The sequence below is a fragment of the Equus asinus genome, chromosome 1, assembly GCF_041296235.1.
Source record: "Equus asinus isolate D_3611 breed Donkey chromosome 1, EquAss-T2T_v2, whole genome shotgun sequence".
Lineage (NCBI taxonomy): Eukaryota > Metazoa > Chordata > Mammalia > Perissodactyla > Equidae > Equus > Equus asinus.
This window is the reverse complement of record NC_091790.1, coordinates 161,830,540-161,850,023: the sequence shown is the minus strand read 5'-3', so window position 1 is coordinate 161,850,023 and position 19,484 is coordinate 161,830,540. Positions and strand designations below refer to the sequence as shown.

General features: G+C 40.7%; 1 protein-coding gene across 13 annotated transcripts in view; it reads left to right on the top strand.

The window, feature by feature from the left end:
* PDE1C (phosphodiesterase 1C) overlaps positions 1–19,484 on the top strand; it is a 596,098-nt gene that overhangs the window by 559,534 nt on the left and 17,080 nt on the right. For 11 of the 13 annotated variants that reach the window (XM_070511509.1, XM_070511518.1, XM_070511553.1 and 8 more), the window contains one exon: positions 15,053–15,121. In XM_070511509.1, the coding sequence (XP_070367610.1) occupies positions 15,053–15,121 (69 nt within the window). Of the gene's footprint in view, positions 1–1,172; positions 4,957–15,052; positions 15,122–19,484 lie in introns of those variants that run through there. The other 2 variants (XM_070511516.1, XM_044765212.2) reach the window with 1 other exon arrangement.

Here is a 19,484-nt window from a genome sequence, read left to right as displayed (position 1 = left end):
TCCTTCCCTCATGGGCAAGTCCCAGAGAGGTCCCTGGCAACGTCCCTCACTGGTAGCATTAGCCTCAAAGTAAAGTGATTGGTCAGAAGTTTTTCTTTTTTCTGTGATTTCTCCCAGATGGGTGAAGGTGCCAATGGAGGGTATAAACATATTCAAGACCAGAATGAAGAAAGAGGAACAGTGGGAGGCCTGGATCAATGCTCCCTGGAAAACTGAGAATTGACTGTAATTACAAGGGTTCAGAAAGGGGGCTCGCCTGTCTCTCAACTAGTTTGTTGTCAATTTTCCACTAAATCTTATTTAGGAAAATATATTAGTCTTTAAAGTTGAAGGAAAATGTTCTTTGTCTTCTGATGACTCCTGACATCTCTGTAGATGATGGTGTTATCCTTCTTAACACTCCTGTCCCTTTGGAGTCGTGCACAGGAGGGAACCCTCTCTGACTATAAGGCGTGATGACTTGCAGAGCATGCAGCACTTATGGGAAGCAATAAAATAGTGGGTTTTTGTTTGTTTGCTTGCTTTTTTGCAATTCTGTCCAAGCCCATTGAGGTTACGCGTTGTAGAGTTGGCCAGGTGATAAAAATCCAATATTGTGTATTTCCATTAACTTAGTCCTGTTTCCATCTTTGTCTTTTTCTCCCTCCACCTCACTCTGGGTCCAGTAGAGAATTCAGATGATTTACTCATCTGCACAATGATTTCAGTTGGGACATGTCTTGCTTTAAATCTTTGAGAAGCTTCTGAGGGTGGGGCAAGAATTCTGATAGAGGAACATTGCTTTTGGTGTGGAAATGGTTGGGATTAGATGAAACTGATTTCTTCCAATCCACTGACCCCTGAGGCAAATTGACCAGACCTGACAGTCACTATCATCCTGATTGCAAAATAAGGTGTCTTAATATCCTTCTTGCATGAACCAAATGTCTGATAATCTAGTTTAAAGCAACTATTAAGGTTTCAAATGTAACTGGTGTTTAAAATTCTCCACTGAGATTTTTCCTGAATGAATAGAATGATTGTGTTACAAAGGAGACAGCAATGACTAGTGTTGAAGTGTGTAATTGATCTCCCTTTTTTTTGTCCCTCAGATTTTCTTCTCAGACCTGGAGGGTGGAGAAGGGGGGGAAAGGCAGCATTGACACTTTTCTTTTTCTTCTTCTTTTTTTCAGATTCAGAAGAGTAAAAAACACCTCATATACAATAAAAGAGGCTGCCAATGTCTTGCATCATTTTAGCTGAGCTTCTTCATTCTCCTTCTTCCACAAAGACCCATATCTGGGGAAGGTGTACAACTCTCAAAAACAAGCCCCCACACTTGGCCTTCTCTCATGCCATCTCCTCGCAGGAGATGACTGTCTGGGAGCTGGTTTGAAGTCTTAGAACTCTGGGGAATTTCCCCCCAAGCAAACAAAACAGCTTCAGATTTTTGCACAAACAGAACAAAACATGAAGGGACTTCCTCAAAATCCTTTGCTAATGCCCTGACTTTCAAGGCACCTGTCTGGCCTCATGAGAATGGACATCCTGGATTTGCTGAGAGAGGCTTGAAAAAGCCACACACATAATAATTGCCATTTTATTACTGTCAATGCTTTTACTTTAAATGTTATTTTTGCACTGGCTGCTGATGGTGGATACAGCCATGCTGGCCTTTATCGCGGCTAAGATGATGATTCCAGCCTCTGGTTGTTCCTTTCCTGAGTCAGGAATATTCTTTTTCTCCAGTTTCCTTTCAGACTTAAAAATTGTTCTTATGCTTTTCTTTCCATTTATATACTATGAAATTCTTTTTGTTTTATAAAAAAGGAGATTTTCCTATAGGAATCTTTGTTTGATGCTTAATTTATCTGTGCATTCATTAACATAAACCTGGATGTTTCAGCTGATGACCACATTGTTCAGGTGGGGAACCCAGTGTTTTCATTGGGTAACATCCATAACTAAGTGGTTACTGAAATTTTTACCACTGGCTGGTCCTCCTCTTTTGGATATCTGTGCTTTGATGTAATCACTCTTCTTTTTCTTCAGGGAAGTGCCAAGGGAATCAGTATCAGAGAGATATGCCAGATAATTATTTTCCTTTTAAGGAGCCTTTAGAAATACCAGATAGGAGATGATTAATAGCACAAATCAAAAATAAGAATAGTGAAACCAAGTCAAAAATGGGATCCAACGGAGTGCAAGTAAAGTAATTTTATGGGTCTAACTGGTGTGATTTGAATGAAACTAATTTTTAGAGTGTGGTTTTGGTTCACAAAGGAATCTTTGAGTCCTTCCCAAGGGTAAATCACATGAAAATGCTGGTGATGGAGTGGGATTAGTAACACGAAGAGGGAGAGCTGGATGCTAGGCTTAAGTGCATTCCCCATTTCAGATTTAATTTCTACATTAAAACAGCACAAAAATAAACATTTTAAAAATCCTCTCCTTCCTAAGGCAAAATGTCGGTATTTCTTCAGACAGAAAGGAGGAGAGTATGTGTATAGTCTATAAGGCCTTTGCCTTGCTGAAATATTCCCCAGCAGAAAGATCTCTGTTGTGTAGAATGCACAGTGATACGCTGATATTTGAACATGGTTCTTTACTCAGCTTTACATTTTGCCTGGTAATAACATGTATTTTTCTGTTGCTTCCCATGCTTTCCTAACAGTCATCACAGTAAATAATGTGGTCACACATTCAAATCAGGGGCCAACCAGGTCAAGTAAATGAGCAAAGCAAGCCATGGAATATCATAATTATTGGGATAAATGGCGATTCATAATAGGCCTTGGCATCAGTGAGGCAGTAGGGAGAGTGGGGACGCTGAGGAATTGGAGAGGGCGTGTGCTGTTGAAAAGGGGCAGTTGCTGATCAGCTACAGGATTAGGGCTCTGTAGGAATGGGGGTCCTAGATCTCTAGGATTTTATCTAAACTTTCTCCAAATTTTTTAAATGTTGGAGACTAGTTCAGAAATTTACAAACGCTGTACTAGTCAAAGAAAACATGCCTTTGACCTGCTTTCAATGCATGGGACATCAGTTTGCAAACTATGTACTGTGAGGTGGTATGGTTTTGTATAGGAATGAAATACAACCAGTCCATGTCAGTTCTTGACCTTGGAACCAGAACATTTTACCTCATTTCTATTCTGTATTTTTTTATGTAGAGCTTTGCAGCCAGTCAAAATAAAAAGTCTACAGCTTCCCTTTTGTACTCTAACAAGCAAGACTAAACAATATTTTGAAAAGAAACAGGACTATAGCCATTTTTTTCCAGCACTAATAAAGATGGAAGTGTTTTTCATTTGCTTCAAGTCATTAATTAACTGAAAAAAAACAGGCAGAAAATTTCATTCAGTACCCAACTCTGCTTGGAACTTTCAGTGTGGAAAAACACGTAACTTATTTTTAAATTCTTAAAAAGTGTTTCGAAGGGACATTGAGTAAAAATGCAAAATTACTTTTTAACAATATAAAACAATGTATTATTATGTTATAAATCGATGCTGGAGTTGATGAACATTAAAATGATGATTCCAAGTCAGTAGTGACTGGAAGAACAATATTTCCAAAGCTCCAGCTCACTTGCTATGGTCTTTTTATTCTCTTGAAATAGCTCTTCCAAGTTGAGCAGCAATACGGGACACACTTTCTTCCACTGCACGGATTACGGCATCTCACTCTGTGTTACATTGTCAAAAGAAAGCAAGGGCTTATGCATCTGAATTAAGAATTGACCCGTATGTGGGGAAAGCAGTAGGGACATTCCCACTATTGACAAACCGCAAGTTCTACATGTCCCCAAGTAGAAAGTGACAAATGGAGTTGACTCTTGAGTTTGGGTCCCCATGTCATCAAATAGCTCTACATCCAAGTTTTGTTGATGTGGTATGTTTTGGTTCTATAATGACCCTTCCATTGGGAGGTGTTCCATTTTTATTCACACCAACCTTTCTTGAGCTGTGAGCCATAATAGCTTATATCAGCAGACAAGAGGCTGATTTCTAACCCATTAAATTCAAATAGATTTTCTTCCATTCTCTACTTCATTCTTGGAGCTTTTAAAAACTATTGAAAACATCTGCCAGGATCCCACTAAGGACCTAATATACTTAAACAATAAAATGATATCTAAACATCCGAAAGCCAAAGAATAATCTAGTGCACCTGTTCATTTCATTTGCAGAATTAAAGCCATTAATATTATATTTTCCATCTGGAAGCATGCTTTTACTCAATGTGAAAAGTAAAAAGTAGAGAGCAACTTTATCACAGGATCTGAGGCAGAGAGCAGACAAAATGATGGGACCAATTTTGTAATCCATATTTTGGGAGTAAGGATATGATCTCTTAGCATCACTTCTGTCATGAATCACTTTTCTTTATATAGATGACAGAAAGAAAGAATATATAGTATATTTTCTTCTATTCTTAACCTTTGAGCAGAGACTTACATGATAGAAATGACTTCATAACATTCCCCATGGGGTATGGGGGAAAACAAAAGAAAAAAAGCACAAAATCATTTTTTCATAACGAGATAGACAAGATTCTGAGTTTAAGCTTCTATATGTAGTATTAGGTCCAAAATAAAGGGGATTTAGGGAACTTTTTCTTTCCAATTGGAAATTTTATTCTGATTCCGAGATCCCAACACATCCCAACAGGAGTTGCGGCACTGGCTCACCACAGTGCCTGGCGCACAGTCGGCATTCAGGAAGCACATGCAGAATTGTCCGACTGAATTCCACCATCCACCTGTGAGTGCAAACAAGAAGTTCAAACTTACCTGAAAATATATTCAACATCTCCTGTAAGCCAAGCATATGGCTAAAGGCTTACGTTCTGTGTACCCGTGACACAAATAGTTTATCATAAGAGAGGGGAAATTGCAGGTAGTTTGGGGAAAATTGTCAGAGCCAAGCTTTTGAAAAATTAAAAAATTAAAATTTCTCTATAGCCTTTAGATTTAAGAAAAACTAAAAACCTCCCAAAACAAAACAGGATTTACCTGAAAATGCTCTTCCAACAGCGACGATGACATTAATCTATATGAAGTACCAATGGATTTGTTTATAATCCAAGTTGAAACATTTAGAATCCAAAATGGACTCTCTTGGAGCAAATAGTGCAGTGTGGGGAGTCATTGCTCCATTTTTCTCTTCCAGTATTATGGTCGGTATAGCTTTGAACCACGGCAAAATTGGACATTAAAGAACATAATGTTGCAATAATGATGTTAGAGTGGATCTTATGTGGTGAATAAATGGAAAGTAATACTTGTAATTCATCAACGGTCATCCATGGTTTATGGCCTCATTATCACTTAGAAAATGAACTTAATGAAAAAATTCTAATGAACAGCTCAATATTTCTAAGAAATATCTCTCTGAGGACCAAAAGACACATTGCCTGCCAAGACCAGATTTCAGTTGTTAAGATTTCTGCTCATCAAAGACACTGATGGGCACAGAGGTGACACTAGAATTGGAATGGTAATAGACCGCTCTGGGACATTAGACAGAGTTCATCTGATAAGTAAATTTGGGTCCGAGGAGGTTAGAAAAATGGGAAGCCATGCTCTGGATATCCTCATTGGACATTTGTAGAAGACTGGATGCTCTTCCAGGAAAGTCAGCTCTAAGCCAGTAGTGTTTCATTGAAAGAACATCTTCTTTTTACATTAAACAAGAGTGGGGTGCAGTGAAAGACTTGGACTAATAGATTCATGTAGTCAATTTAAAAATTATTAATTTATGGTTGTTTTAACTAATGTCCCCACCTAACCTATTTTGTTTTTAATATTGGCAGACATATTTGAAATGAATTTACAGTTATTCTGGCTTCTGTTCTCAGGCGGAAGTAGATTGACACTGGCAATGACTGGCTTCACTAAATCTGGGCAATCAGCCTGGATTGCCATCCGCTGAACCAGGGAAAGCAGGGGGTGGTGTGTGGGCCCTTTCACCTCATTCAGGGCACGCTTACTCAGTCTCCCTTGGGGAGACCTCTCCTTCTCTGGGGTTAAATGCTGGCTGTAGTAGCCCAGCCAGTGCCATCATGGAGGCCCTCAGCTCTCGTCAGCCTCAGCCATGATTGAAGCTCACCCATGTATCTTCATGGGAGCTGGCTTCTGAACCAGGAGAAACATTTCTCTGTCAGGTGATGGTGCAGGATAACTCATTTAAAATAAAGCCTGCTAAAACTTAATGTCTAAGGAATGGCTTTTAAATAGATTGCCCTGGAGGCACATCATTGTATAGCCTTTGCTTCTGTGTCACGATCTGTCTTGGAGTAGGTGTTTGTGTATTAGAGTCCTTGTCTTTGAGTGAGTATATGTGTACAGAAATATAGTTACACACCAGTATACATAGGTTTATAGTAAAAACCTACAGCCATAGGTAACATCCAGTAACTGATTCTAGAGATAGAACTGTAGTGTATACGTTTTCATTTCTTCTTGCTTTGATGATATTTTTATACAATTTTATATGCTGTAAAAATTTTTTAAAAAATATTTGCTATTTTCATTTGTAGAGCTTGGTTAGGTTTTTATCACCTCTGGTGCCCACTTTACAGCCAGATTCCTCTCCCCACCTAATTTAAGAATCCTCTCCCTTTTTCATACCTTTTCTTTTGCCTTTCCCTTCTTTTTTTCTCGTTTTTGTACCTTTCACAAATCCCTTCCTTTGCCTCTGTTCAGGCAAGCCATTCTGCTTGCGGTATTATTTTAGCACCTGGAAACACAAGATAATGGAAAAAACAAGAACACATTGTTCCAGTATAATCCACATGAGGAGATGTTGGGTGCCAAGGGTGGGGTATGGGTAGTTGGGGAGAAGGGAATGGATTAGGGAAAGGAGGCAAGCCAAAGGAAATCCTCATGGGAGATCAATTACCCAAAGCAAAGTGAATCACTTCGAGGCTAGTATAATGCTGTCATTATCTTCCTTCAGTGCAGAGCACAATTTTGCTGTCGCAGGGTTTTTCTCCTTAGGGTGCTGTGCCCTCACCACGGGTCTGTAGACTCTCTCCTAATAAGGGCACTGGCCATATGTCAATGGATAACTCAGCTTATCTCCTCAGCCTTAGATTTTGCTGCTGTTCAGGTGGATTTGGGGGAGATTTCTGGATTAATATAAAAAATGTTTAACAAGACTCAAAAGAGGGACAAGCAGAACCAAAATCCCAAATCTCAGTGCAAATCATACCGAATAAGTAGTGTTTTGGAGGAATAAGGATGGAATTTCTGGATATGTTCTAAGAATGCTCTTCCAAAAGGGAAGATGGTAAAATGGACTTGTCTGTATTTCATGGCAGTGATAGAATGTACCTCCATGATGTGAAATATGTTTCTAGCAGATAAAATGCAGGTTGCAATTTGCATTTGTATATCATAGGGCAAGAGAATGACCATCCCTTCTGAAGAAGAGTGCTTGTTCCCTATGACGCTGATTTGTCCTAAAAGAAACTATTCAAATGCCATAGCATCACATCTCCAAATGCAAGAATAAATCATAGGAATTCGTGTAAAACAATATGCTAAACTGCTCTCAATAAATTACATATTTGTTGTAAATCTTTATTGCACAGATGAGGCTGACAGTGCCTCAATGTAATAATTTTCCCCCAGCATCTACTAATGAATAAGTACATGTATGTTCTTCTGATTACCAAATAAAAACAATGAATTAACCTCACTATTGGAATTTGAAAAATGAAAAGGCTGCTTTTTCTTTCTTTTAATGTTTTTCGTTGTCGTCTATGTTCTGTCCCAAATATGGGGCGTCCAAACTCACTTGACCATGTGTCTCTCTCGTGTTCCTCCAAATGCCACATAATATCCAGGCACCAAGTGCCTTTGCCTGCACCTTGAAGATATACATGATGTATCGCGTCACATATAGTCTTTTCTGAGGGATGAGGTAGATGGGTTATTGGAAGCTCCTTAGAGGCATAAGAAATGTCAGTCTTATCATGGAACTTGACTGCCTTCCATATGTTCACTTTTCTTCTGGGTACCGTGATATTACAGTTTTACAGTCCCGCAAGGTTAGTTTTCAAATTCCAAACGTTTTTTTCCTTCTCCTGCTCTCGAAAGGGCTACAGCAATATTTTCTCTCTCTCTAGCCTCGAACATAAGGAGTCTGACTAAGGAATAGTCATTCCCCCTGTTTGTGGGCACACAAGCAGTTGACTTACTGGATGGCACCCAGCCGGCCTCCTTCAAACCAGCCGCTAAGAGGGCCTCCCCTAGTGGCGATGATGCATATTACACAAATACCACCCTCTTATCCGGGCCACCTCTGTGTACTGTTCCTATGTAGTAACTCCACTGGATTATTACTCCGACAAAGGGGGCTGTGATGTTCCTCCCAAGCAGCTGTGTTTGCCATGCATTGAAACATGTTTTTTTAATTTTGTTTTTTTCTGAAAGCAAAGACTGAACTTACTCATTTTGAAAAATACAGAGAGGTATAATAAAATTAAAATCACTTATAACAGCCCATCTAATGATTATTCACTGCCAGTTCTTTACTGTATTTATTATGGTCTTTTGCTATGTATTTTTACACAGTTGAGGCCATACAGTACAGTAATTTAATTTTGCATTATGGTTTGTTCACATAACGTTGGATTGTAAGCATTGTCCCATTTTTTTAAAAAAAACTTTATTAATATAATTTCAGTACCAACATAATATTTTATTTTGTGGCTTTAGCACAGTTTACTTAACCACCTCTCTGCTGTTGGACAATTAAGTTACACACTTTTATTTTATTTTTTGCAGTTGCAAATAGCATAGGCCTGGAGCTCTTTGTACATAAGGCTTTGTCACATTTCTGAATACCTCCCCTGGAAAAATTCTTAGTTGTAGAATTACTGGGTCAAAGGTTGTGAACAGCATTTCGGACTCCTTGTTTATATGCCCAATTCCAAAGCATATTCAAATGTGAAAACAGCCATATTTAAATAGCATATAGTGTTGCATGTCTGAATAGCTCTTGTCTTTGTGATCATTGTTCTTTGATAAACAGAGGTCAAGTCACAGAATAGCAAGCTTATTATTGATGGTAGTTGCGTTGTGGGGAAAAGTGTTATTAAACACTCTGAATACGCCACTCTAATTTAGCTGCTTTTGGGAAACAACACTGAGGGAAGTCCGGGTGGGTCTGAAGCCCTCCAAACTTTCAGTGATTCCACAGCCCCAAGCAGAATGTGAACTTCTTTGGATGCTCTTTTTTCAAGGCTGTAAAGAGGCAGAAATGATGATTTGTTCTGAGGCATCAGGCAAAAGATTGTTGATCTCTGCCACACCCCAATCGAGACATAGAGAAGATGTTGGTAGAGGTGCTTAGCAGTCGTGATCAGAGGTTGTGGAGCTCATAAAGTCAGACGTTGCAATGTGCTAAAAGAAAGAGTGGAAAATGCCCAGTAGGGTGACAGACGCTTTCCCTACTTCACTCGTTCAGCTCTCATCTCTGCCTGTGGGATCTGCTTGTGTTATAACAGCATTGCTGTTGTTGGACCATTTCTAATGATGACACTTGGTCTCAAGGGCTCTTAAATCACCCTTTCCCAGTGGCTTGGGCTTGGCCATGGTAACCTTATGTTGCAGAAGGGAAATTATTTGTTTGAGGTCGAGCTGCAAATGACTTGGGTTTAGTGCTAACCTCACATCCTGAGTCTTCAGTGTGTGTATTTGCCCCAAGGTGGGCAGCTTTGGCTGTCGCCTCCATCACTGTCCTCTTCTCCAGACTCCTGATGAATTGGATTCATTGCCCTTTAGCTGAACCAACCAAGGATGTTAATTTGAAATATCTGAAAGCTATTCTTTTGTGAAAATATACTTCTAGTCACACAAGCTGCCGGGATGACATTTCTGCCCCGAGCTGACTGATTGGGTTGTTTCCTCTTTGAGTATTCCCATGCCGTGGGTCAAGGACGATGTAATTTGTGACCTTAAAATGCTTTTCTGCCAGGGATGACATATTAACTACTTTACACACACACACTCACATCACTTTCTTTTGAATATAAACTAACAAACACTTAGTTGCACTGCACAGTGTGCTAAGCACTTCCACATGTGCACTCTGACTTGATCCTCACAATTACGTCCTAAAACGAATGTTTTTAGACGTGAAGAAAACGGAGCTTAGCAATGTCAGCACTGAGGTAGTTGTTTATTGATGTTCTCATTTTCCCTTCCTCGTGTATAAAATATTTCCAAATTCCAAAATCACATACATTTAATCAATTTGTTTTTAAAAAATTAAGAAAGCAGGATAAAACCAGAGGCAGAAAGTAGAGCTGGTGTAGACAGAGCAAACCAGGGCAAATGTCACGCAGGCTCAACAGGCCTTCGTTGTCCCCGGTGTTAAGTCATAAATTGCTTCTGAGTTCCCTGGAAGCCTAAGTAAAAACAAAAAGAAAGTATTTACAAGATTCACGTCATCCAGGAGGATAAAGCACACCAGTGGCTCGGAAGAAAGGTCACTTCCCCCGATGCTGGAAGAAACGTCTTCTACAGGCATTCACGGAGGGCGGTGCCTCTCACGCGTGGCTGCAGGTCACGTGTACCCGGGAACTTGAAAAATCCCCAGGCCTGGGCCCCACCCAGACAAATTAAACAGCAATTTTGGGGGAAGGGCCCAGGTATCAGCGTCGTTTCTTTAAAACTCCCCAGATGATCCTAATGTGCAGCCAGGATTGAAAAGCACTGACAGAGTGAATTCAGAGTCACTCACAGAGCAGCATCCCCCGTCAAGTTCTACAGTAAGTCCCAGAGCGAGTTATGTGTACCCGTAGGCGATCTGCCACATGAAACAGTAGGGGACAGTTTGGAAACTGATCCCGAGCTGGATCTTCCAGCTCAGTTTCTGATGTTTTCCCTGAGAATGGGAGCAAGGAAGGGGTAGGGTTTTAGAAAATGAAACTTGGGGGGCTGGCCCCATGGCCGAGTGGTTAAGTTCTTGCGCTCCGCTGCAGGCGGCCCGGTGTTTCGTTGGTTTGAATCCTGGGCGTGAACATGGCACTGCTTATCAAACAACGCTGAGGCAGCGTCCCACATGCCACAACTAGAAGGACCCACAGTGAAGAATATACAACTATGTACTGGGGGGCTTTGGGGAGAAAAAGGAAAAAAAATAAAATCTTAAAAAAAAAAAAAGAAAATGACACTTGGATTAAGTTGAATATTATTCCCAAGAATGGAACTTTGAGTACAGTAATAGGTAATTTGGTGGCTGCGGAGTGGAAAATGATTTCAGGAACACCTCCTCAGTTAACAGGAGCCAGTGAGTGGCTGGCTGACTCAGAACCCCACCACCCCCAATGGTCCATGGTGCCGCCCGAAGGTCTGAGAAATCACAAACAGGTTTATTTTATGTGTCTCCACCTGCTACCTGTTTGTGACACGATTAGGAGCGGCGTGGGTGGTTTCTCTTTGTCCTGAAATATTGGGCATTTCACCAAGCATACAGAGAAAATGACGGCATTTCTAGAGGGGCTCGTGGTTCTGTTCTTCCACTGACCCAATGGCGCCAGAAGTTCCTATCTCACTCAGTGTCTGCAGAGAAGATACCAAGGGGATGAAAAGCTGCCCCAAGGAAAAGCCATCAAGCTGCAGGCTTTTGGAAGATCATAGTAGGTGATTTTTTAAAAAATTGCACCAAGCCTTCCTGTGAAATGGGCTGGCACTAGTGAATGTTTCTGCAGGTGATGACACTGAAAGCTTGTAGTCATTGGGTCCTCTGCAGGTTTTAAGTGCTCGCATAGGCAACGTTAAAGTGATCGCTCAACTTCACAAGAGTATCCATGGAAAGCAGAGTGCCAGGTTTTCCAATAGTTAGACAAGAAGAAGCAGATCTCTGTCACACGAGGTTTGCCAAGCCCGTCTGAAGGTCAGGATCAGCTGGGGCCCTTGTGAAACATCCAGGCCCCTCCGGAGATGCTGGCTCACGGGGCCTTGGCCAGGCCTGGGGATCTGGTTTTGTTTTTCCTTTTTGTTAAAATAATTGTTCCAGGTTTTTCTTATCTTCAGGCAAGATGAAGCAGACCTGGATAATGGGTTGGTCAAGAAACAGCAAGAGTCATTGGGAAAAGTTTCTCTAGGTTTAAACTCTGAAGGATCTTGGCTTAAATTTTGCCCCCCAACACTCAGTAAGTTTGTGCAAATTACTTAAGCTCTCTTTGTCTACAAATTTTGTAAAATAGGAATAATTTTATCATCAGATAGTATCAGAAAATATAACTGATGTACATTTAATTGTCCATCCCTAACAAGGTGCCTATAAAACATAGTAACTGCTTGATGTGTGACAGTGGCTATTACTAATGACCAAGCAGTCAAATTGTGAATCACAGCTCTGAATGAAAAACTTAAACCCTACATCCATCCTAAAGTGATGGTTCTCAACTGCGGGCAATTTTGCTCCTAGGGGACATTTATCATTGTCTGGAGGACATTTTTGATTATCACAACAGGGAAGGTGCTACTGATGCTGAGTCGGTAGAAGCCAGGGATGCTGCTAAACATCCTACTATGCTCAGGACAGCCATCACAACAAAGAGTTATGTGGCCTAAATGTCACTGTGCTGCTGTTGAGAAACCCTATCCCCCAAAGGGACAGTGAGAGAAGTAAAAAGTCTTGAGGGATAAACACTTTGAGTCACTGGCGTCCCCACAGTGGAGGTGGATCCAGTGGGACACAGAGGCATTTCTGGTGGATCAGGAGTGGCTCTGAATAAGAAGGTCAGGGGCGTGGATTTGCTTTCTGGTAATGCCTCTGATCAGGCCCAACTTGTTACACACTCAGGCTCACTATTCCTTGTGTAGGATTCAGTGTGAATGGCACTCCCTGGAGTTGAGCAGTGAGGCAGCCCTGACCCTGACCCAAAGTATCACTTTGAGTAAATCTTTTCACCTTGGGGTGTCTGAGACACCTCATTTAACTGACGATCATTAGACTTACTGAGGAACTCCTTGACATGCAAACTTCTGGCTCCATTCCCTTGAGATTCCGCTTTGCTAGGCTCAGGAAAGGACCCTGGAGGCCATATTTCTAAAAATCACCTCAGGGGATTCTGAATCAAAGTTACAGCTGGGTTTAGACCTTCTAAGTTCCCCACCAACTCTGACATTCAGGGCATCTACGAGACCTGGAAAATGGAGACATAAGGTTCTGCCAGATACAGCTTCTCTCACCTCATGCAAATTAACAGTTTTTGTGGGTTTGAGGTGTTTGGATTTTGCGTTTTCCATTTTCACTATTACTCCTTCTACTGCTAATAATAATAATAATAATAATTAACAATAACACAGAATGTTAAGGCTAGTACCCTGTTCTTTAAGACTGAAATGAAACTGTCTCAAACACCATCCCAAAGGTCTCTCTCCACGTGTCACCAGGGCTTCTGGGGCAGGGAATGCTGACCCACTCGCCTCCAACCCCCAAGTTCCTGCTTCCTCTGATGTCGATCAGTCGATGGTCCTCTTGCTATCTTTGCCCATGACTGTGTTGACTCTGACAGAGTTTTCTCAACCAACACAACCTTCACTCACACCCATCCTCTGCATGTAAAGTAGACTTTACAAAAAGTTTGGGTCGGTTCAGGGGACTTGTAACAGAAAGAACTTAACACTGAAACATGTATGTCCTCTGCTTAAGATTCTCTCTGCGTTTCTGCCAACTCAGACTGAGTATCTGCCGTGTTACTGGATTCTGGCCTGCAGGCCTCTTTTGCCCCACTCTGGATGGCAAAATAAAGGAATGAGTGAATAAATAAATAATATTTATATTTATTTATAAAATGTACATGTATATAGGTATGTGTGTACATATCTAAGTACAAAATAAAATACATATGTAGTGTATGTATGTATACATATGTATGTGCAGGATTACTGACTCAATGAACACAAAATAAGCCCATGTATATACATACACACACACAAACATATATATAAATATATGTTCTTTTGCAGAACTATTCAGCCCTCCCTTCATTTTGCTCTCTTTCCTGATCCCCACCCAAGGGGCTGCCTTTTCATTCCCTCGTGGCCCACTAAACCGTTTATATGAACAGAGATAATCCCTTTCCTAGTAAGAATTCTTCTGCCAGCTGCAGAGACGTCACAGAGCCCGCTGACGCAGCATTCGTGGAGTCTCCCACATTCCTGAGCACTCACACACTGGGTCTTTGAATCTTCGCCAGAACACTTGGATGCGATTGTTGTCGTTTCTCTCACTTTGCGGATGAAGACCTGAGCTGCAGACAGATCAATTTAATTGTTTGAGGTCCAAAAGCAAGTAAAGGCTGTAGGGACAAAGCAGGAACAAACCCCTGGTTCCTCGATTCTAAACCCAGAACTTTCCCTTCCACAGCAGTAGTTCTCCATCCTGGAGGCACATTAGAATCATCTGGGGGACTTGAAAATATACTGATACTGGGGGCCGGCCCGGTGGCGCAGCGGGTTAAGTTGGCACGTTCCGCTTCTCGGCGGCCCGGGGTTCGCCGGTTCGGATCCCGGATGCGGACATGGCACAACTTGGCAAGCCATGCTGTGGTAGGCATCCAACATATAGAGTAGAGGAAGGTGGGCACGGATGTTAGCTCAGGGCCAGTCTTCTTCAGCAGAAAGAGGAGGATTGGCAGCAGTTAGCTCAGGGCTAATCTTCCTCAAAAAAAAAAAAAATACTGATACTAGAGCTCCACCCTAGTACAGTGAAAAGAATTTCTGGGAGTGTCCTCAGGCAACTGCATATTTAGAAAGTTCCCTGGTGATGCTAAGGTGCAGCCTTGCCCAGTCCTGCGCTGGTTGCCAACATGCCAACCTCCACCCAGGAGACTGAGAACCATCATGCGCACAGAGGTAAAGGCTGTGCTCCTGGCTCTTGTGGATCATGGAATATGTACTGCGCCCACAACCTCACCCAACCATCCTCTAAACATTGTTTTCAAACCCAGATTTTGGCTCATTTGGTTACAGGTGAGCATTTACCTGTCCCAAGAAGTCTGTGCACAGCCCTACTTTTCCTTCTCCTCTTTTTCCTCTTCACAGGCACAAAGAAGCGTTCTCAAGGCTCACCAGCCCCAAGCACCAGCTCCGCGAGTCGCCTCACCTTGCCAGGTGGGTAAATAGCATTGCGCCATAATCTGAGCACTTACAGACAACAGAAAGGACTGGTTTCTCAGGAGTCGAGGTTAGCAGCTGGTAAACTGGCAATCTGGCCCCTTAGTTATCCAGGCTACCCCATGTTATCAGAGAGCTTTGTCTCTGTCATCCACATTTGTAAGGTTCCTCCGGGAATGGACGTGATATAGCCATAGCTGGTTCACAATGCCTCCTGTTCACTGATGGAAAGAATAGAATTTTGATCTTTCTTAATGTTCATCTAGACACACTATGGAAATGTTTCCTTGAGAGACAGATGATGCAGGGGAAAGAGTATGAGGCTTCAGTGTGAGAGAGAGACTTGGGTTCAAATCTCAGCTTTGCCATGTTCAAATTGTGCAAGCTCACTGTACTTATTCAGCTTCTTGGAGCTTCTGTTTTCTCATCTGTTTGCATGACAGGAATTAGAAATAATACTTGTAGGGGGCCGGCCCCGTGGCCGAGTGGTTAAGTTCGCACTCTCCGCCTTCGGCCACCTAGGGTTTTATTGGTTCGGATCCTGGGCGTGGACATCGCACCGCTCATCAGGCCACATTGAGGCAGCGTCCCACATGCCACAACTAGAAGGACCCACAACTAAGAATATACAGCTATGTACTGGGGGGATTGGGGGAGAAAAAGCAGGGAAAAAAGAAAAGAAGATTGGCAACAGTTGTTAGCTCAGGTGCCAATCTTTAAAAAAAATAATGTAAATTAGCATAGTACCAACTCATGGTGAGTGCTCATAGCTAATCTCTACCATTGAGAAATATGGAAGTCATGAACAATCTATATTTGATCCCATCTAACATTTACTAAAAATGTTAAGCGTTCATGCTGATCCTATGTGATAACTATGTAATATGAAAGGCACCTAGTGGTCATTCTGTCTCCATGCATAGACTTACAATCTCTACCACGATTTAATTTTTACAAGGAGATCTTGGAAAAACACATTTGTTTGGGAGGAAGGAGAGGTTATAAAAGGTAAATATGGACATTATAGAAAAATTGAAAAATAATTCAAATTATAAGAAGGAAAAATGTTGCCAATAATGCTACTACTCAGAGCCAACCAAGATTACCCCTCCCTCCGGTCTTTATTAAATAATTTTTTCCCTAGTTTGGAATTATACTCTACATGGAATTTTGTTTCCTCTCTTTTAAAATTTACCATTGCATTATGAGATTTCCCCCATGTTATTAAATATTAAAAAAATTTCGGTGATGGACTAACATTTCATATGATTATACCACAACTTATTTATATATTTGTTGATAATTTGGCATTTATATAGCTTCCACTTTTGTTATTGTAAATAACCTTACATTCTTGTACATAAATCTTCTTCTGAGTCTGTAAGTATGGGTTTAGGACAGGTTTCTGTAGGTAGGGTTACTGGCTTAAAGAATGTGTACATATTTAGATTCTTGAGACATTATTATCAAAGTGATTTCCAGAAAAGGAGTATTATTTCTTACTTTTAGCAGTATTTGCCATTTCACTATCCTCTTGCTAATGCTAACATTAATACTTTACCAATTTGATAAGAAAAAATTATGTCCGTGTTTCGTTTGCATTTATTTTATCTTTTTTTGAAAAAAATCTGTTTTCTAATGTTAATTTATCTTTTATGTTTCTTCTTTTGGGAATTGCCACATTGCATCCATTCTGAGAGGGACAGTGCCTTGCATTTTAGCCCCTCTGAAACAGGAAAGTTTTGCAGTCAATGGTGTGTTGTAATTTAATTAGCAGCATTTTTTCTTGGTTGTACATCAAATAATAGTTCCTTAAGAATCAGTGGCATCTTAGATTAGATGAAATATAATCTGTATCTATCTGCTTTGTCAACCTCAACTTCTGTAGCTTCCCTACCCTAGTCCAGCAACTTGACTCACTGTCCACTGAATAGCCCTTGAACTTTCTTGCCTCTGTCACCCTGCCTGGAACATTCCTTTCCCTTTTCTCACCCTGGCTAGTTTCTCTTCGCAGTCCCTCTAAATCAGCTGGGTAGAATTAGTACTGACTTATAGTGAATTGCTTATAAGTCTCTTTACCCATTGACGGGTGGCTTTTTCAGGGGTGGAGACTGTCTTATCCTTTCTACCCCAGTGCCTGGCAAGGTGACAAGCACATATTGGGTGCTCATTAATGATATAAGTCTGGGAGCATGAGTGTGTGAGTAAGCACTGTCCAATTTAATGTATGACCATCCTCTGCAAAAGGCTCATTTTCAATGTTGGATTTCATCAACTATACTAACTAGCCTTTTAGTATTGAGTAGTCTTTGCTCTGCAGTCTCTGTAAGCCACCTTCATCTTGTCCCTGCTTGTGATTATTGTGCTCCTAGGAGTATAAACATTAGGAGGAAAACAGCTCTGAACCAAGCAACCCTAGTGTGCAGTGATGGTGTTTGCTCTTCTTTGTAAGGTTATAACATTCCTGGGTCAGGTGGGACCTCTGAAGCCATCCTGGACATCTGCAAGAATATGCAAAGCTGACCTAGTTCCCCCCAGCTGTGCTGGGGGCCTATTGCTGGCCTGCTGTGTTTCCAAGGCCTCTGACTCAGAGTCTCAGCCACCTTGTGTTTGGGCTCAGTCTGACAGTTTGGAGTGGTCCCAAACTGGTGTTGTAGGCTTTGAGTTATGACCACTACAAAGCCTACAGAGATGGAGTTGGTACTTCTCACAACACTTGATATACTTAACCATGGTTTGTCTAGCAAACACCCTCCACCTCCACCTTAATACAATGGCCAGCTCACTACTTCTCCTACCTACCTCAGGAATACCATGTGTTGCCTCCCTCTGATGCAAATGCCTCTCCTGCAAGCTCTTGGTGCTGTCAAACAATCTAACTATCATGTTTTAGGATACTCAAAGAGCCAAATGGAGGAATAATCCTTAAAAAACAATAAAGTAAAATTGTACAGAAACAAAACAAGAACAGAGATATGCAAAAGAAGCAATTCAAAATCTGAAATTTTAAAAAGCAAACATATAGTTATTGGAATTTTTAAAAGAAATAAAAACACAGTTGATGGGATAAACTCAAGATAGAACACAACTGGAAAAACAATCTTGGAAGATAGTCCTGAGGATTTCACACCAAAACAGTCTAGAGAGGGAACCATATGAAAAATGAAAGAGCATGAGCCATAAAACTCTTAAGAGAAAACATAGGGGTAAATATTTGTGACCTTGGATTAGGCAGTAGTTTCTTAGGTATGATACTTGAAGGCCAAGCAACCATAGAAAAATAGATAGAACAACTTCATCAAAATTAGAAATTTTTGTGCTTCAAAGGATGTTATGAAGAAAACGGAAAGAAAATCCACAGAATGGAAGAAAATATTTGCAAATCTTATATCTAATAAGGATCCAGAATATGTAAAGAATTCTTACAATTCAACAATAAAAACACAAATAGCCTAATTAAAAAGTGAGCAAAGGATTTGAATAAACACTTATCCAAAGACAATAGACAAATAGAACGTGAAAAGATGCTCAATATCATTAGTCATTAGGGAAAGGCAAATCAAAACCACAATAGATACCATTTCAAATGCACTAGAATGGCGAGAATAAAAAAGATGGATAATAACAAGTGTTGATGATGATGTGGAGCAATTAGTACCATCATACACTGCTGAAGGAAATGTAAAATGGTGCAGCCACTTTGGAAAACAGTTTGGCAGTTCCTCCAAAAATTAGACATAGAGTGACCATATTACCCAGTAATTCCACTCCTAGGTATATTCCTGAGAGAACTGAAAACATATGTTCACACAAAAACTTGTCCACAAATATTCATAGCAACATTAGTCATAATAGCCAAAAAGTTGAGATAACCTAAATGTCCATTAACTGATGAATATATAAACAAAATGTGGTATATCCATACAATAGAGTATTACTTGGCCAAATTAAAGGAAAAAAGTACTATGCATTCTACAGCATGGATGAACCTTGAAAATATTTACTAAGTGAAAGAAGCCAGACACAAAGGGCCACATATTGTATAATTCCATTTATATGAAATATGCAGAATTGGCAAATCCATAGAGACAGAAAGTAGATCAGTGGTTGCTGAGGAGAAAAGAGACTGGGGAGTGAATTCTCATGGGTGTGAGCTTGTATAATGGTGGTCATGAAAATGTTTTGGAATTAAATGTTGGTGATGGCTGCACAACCTTGTGAAAATACTAAAAGCCACTGAACTGTACACTTCGAATGGTGAATTATGTCTCAATTAAAAAAATGAAAGAGGCTGGAAGATAGATAAGTGGCTCTCAAGACTCCAAATCTTAGATGGAAAATGTACCTCAATTGCCCTACT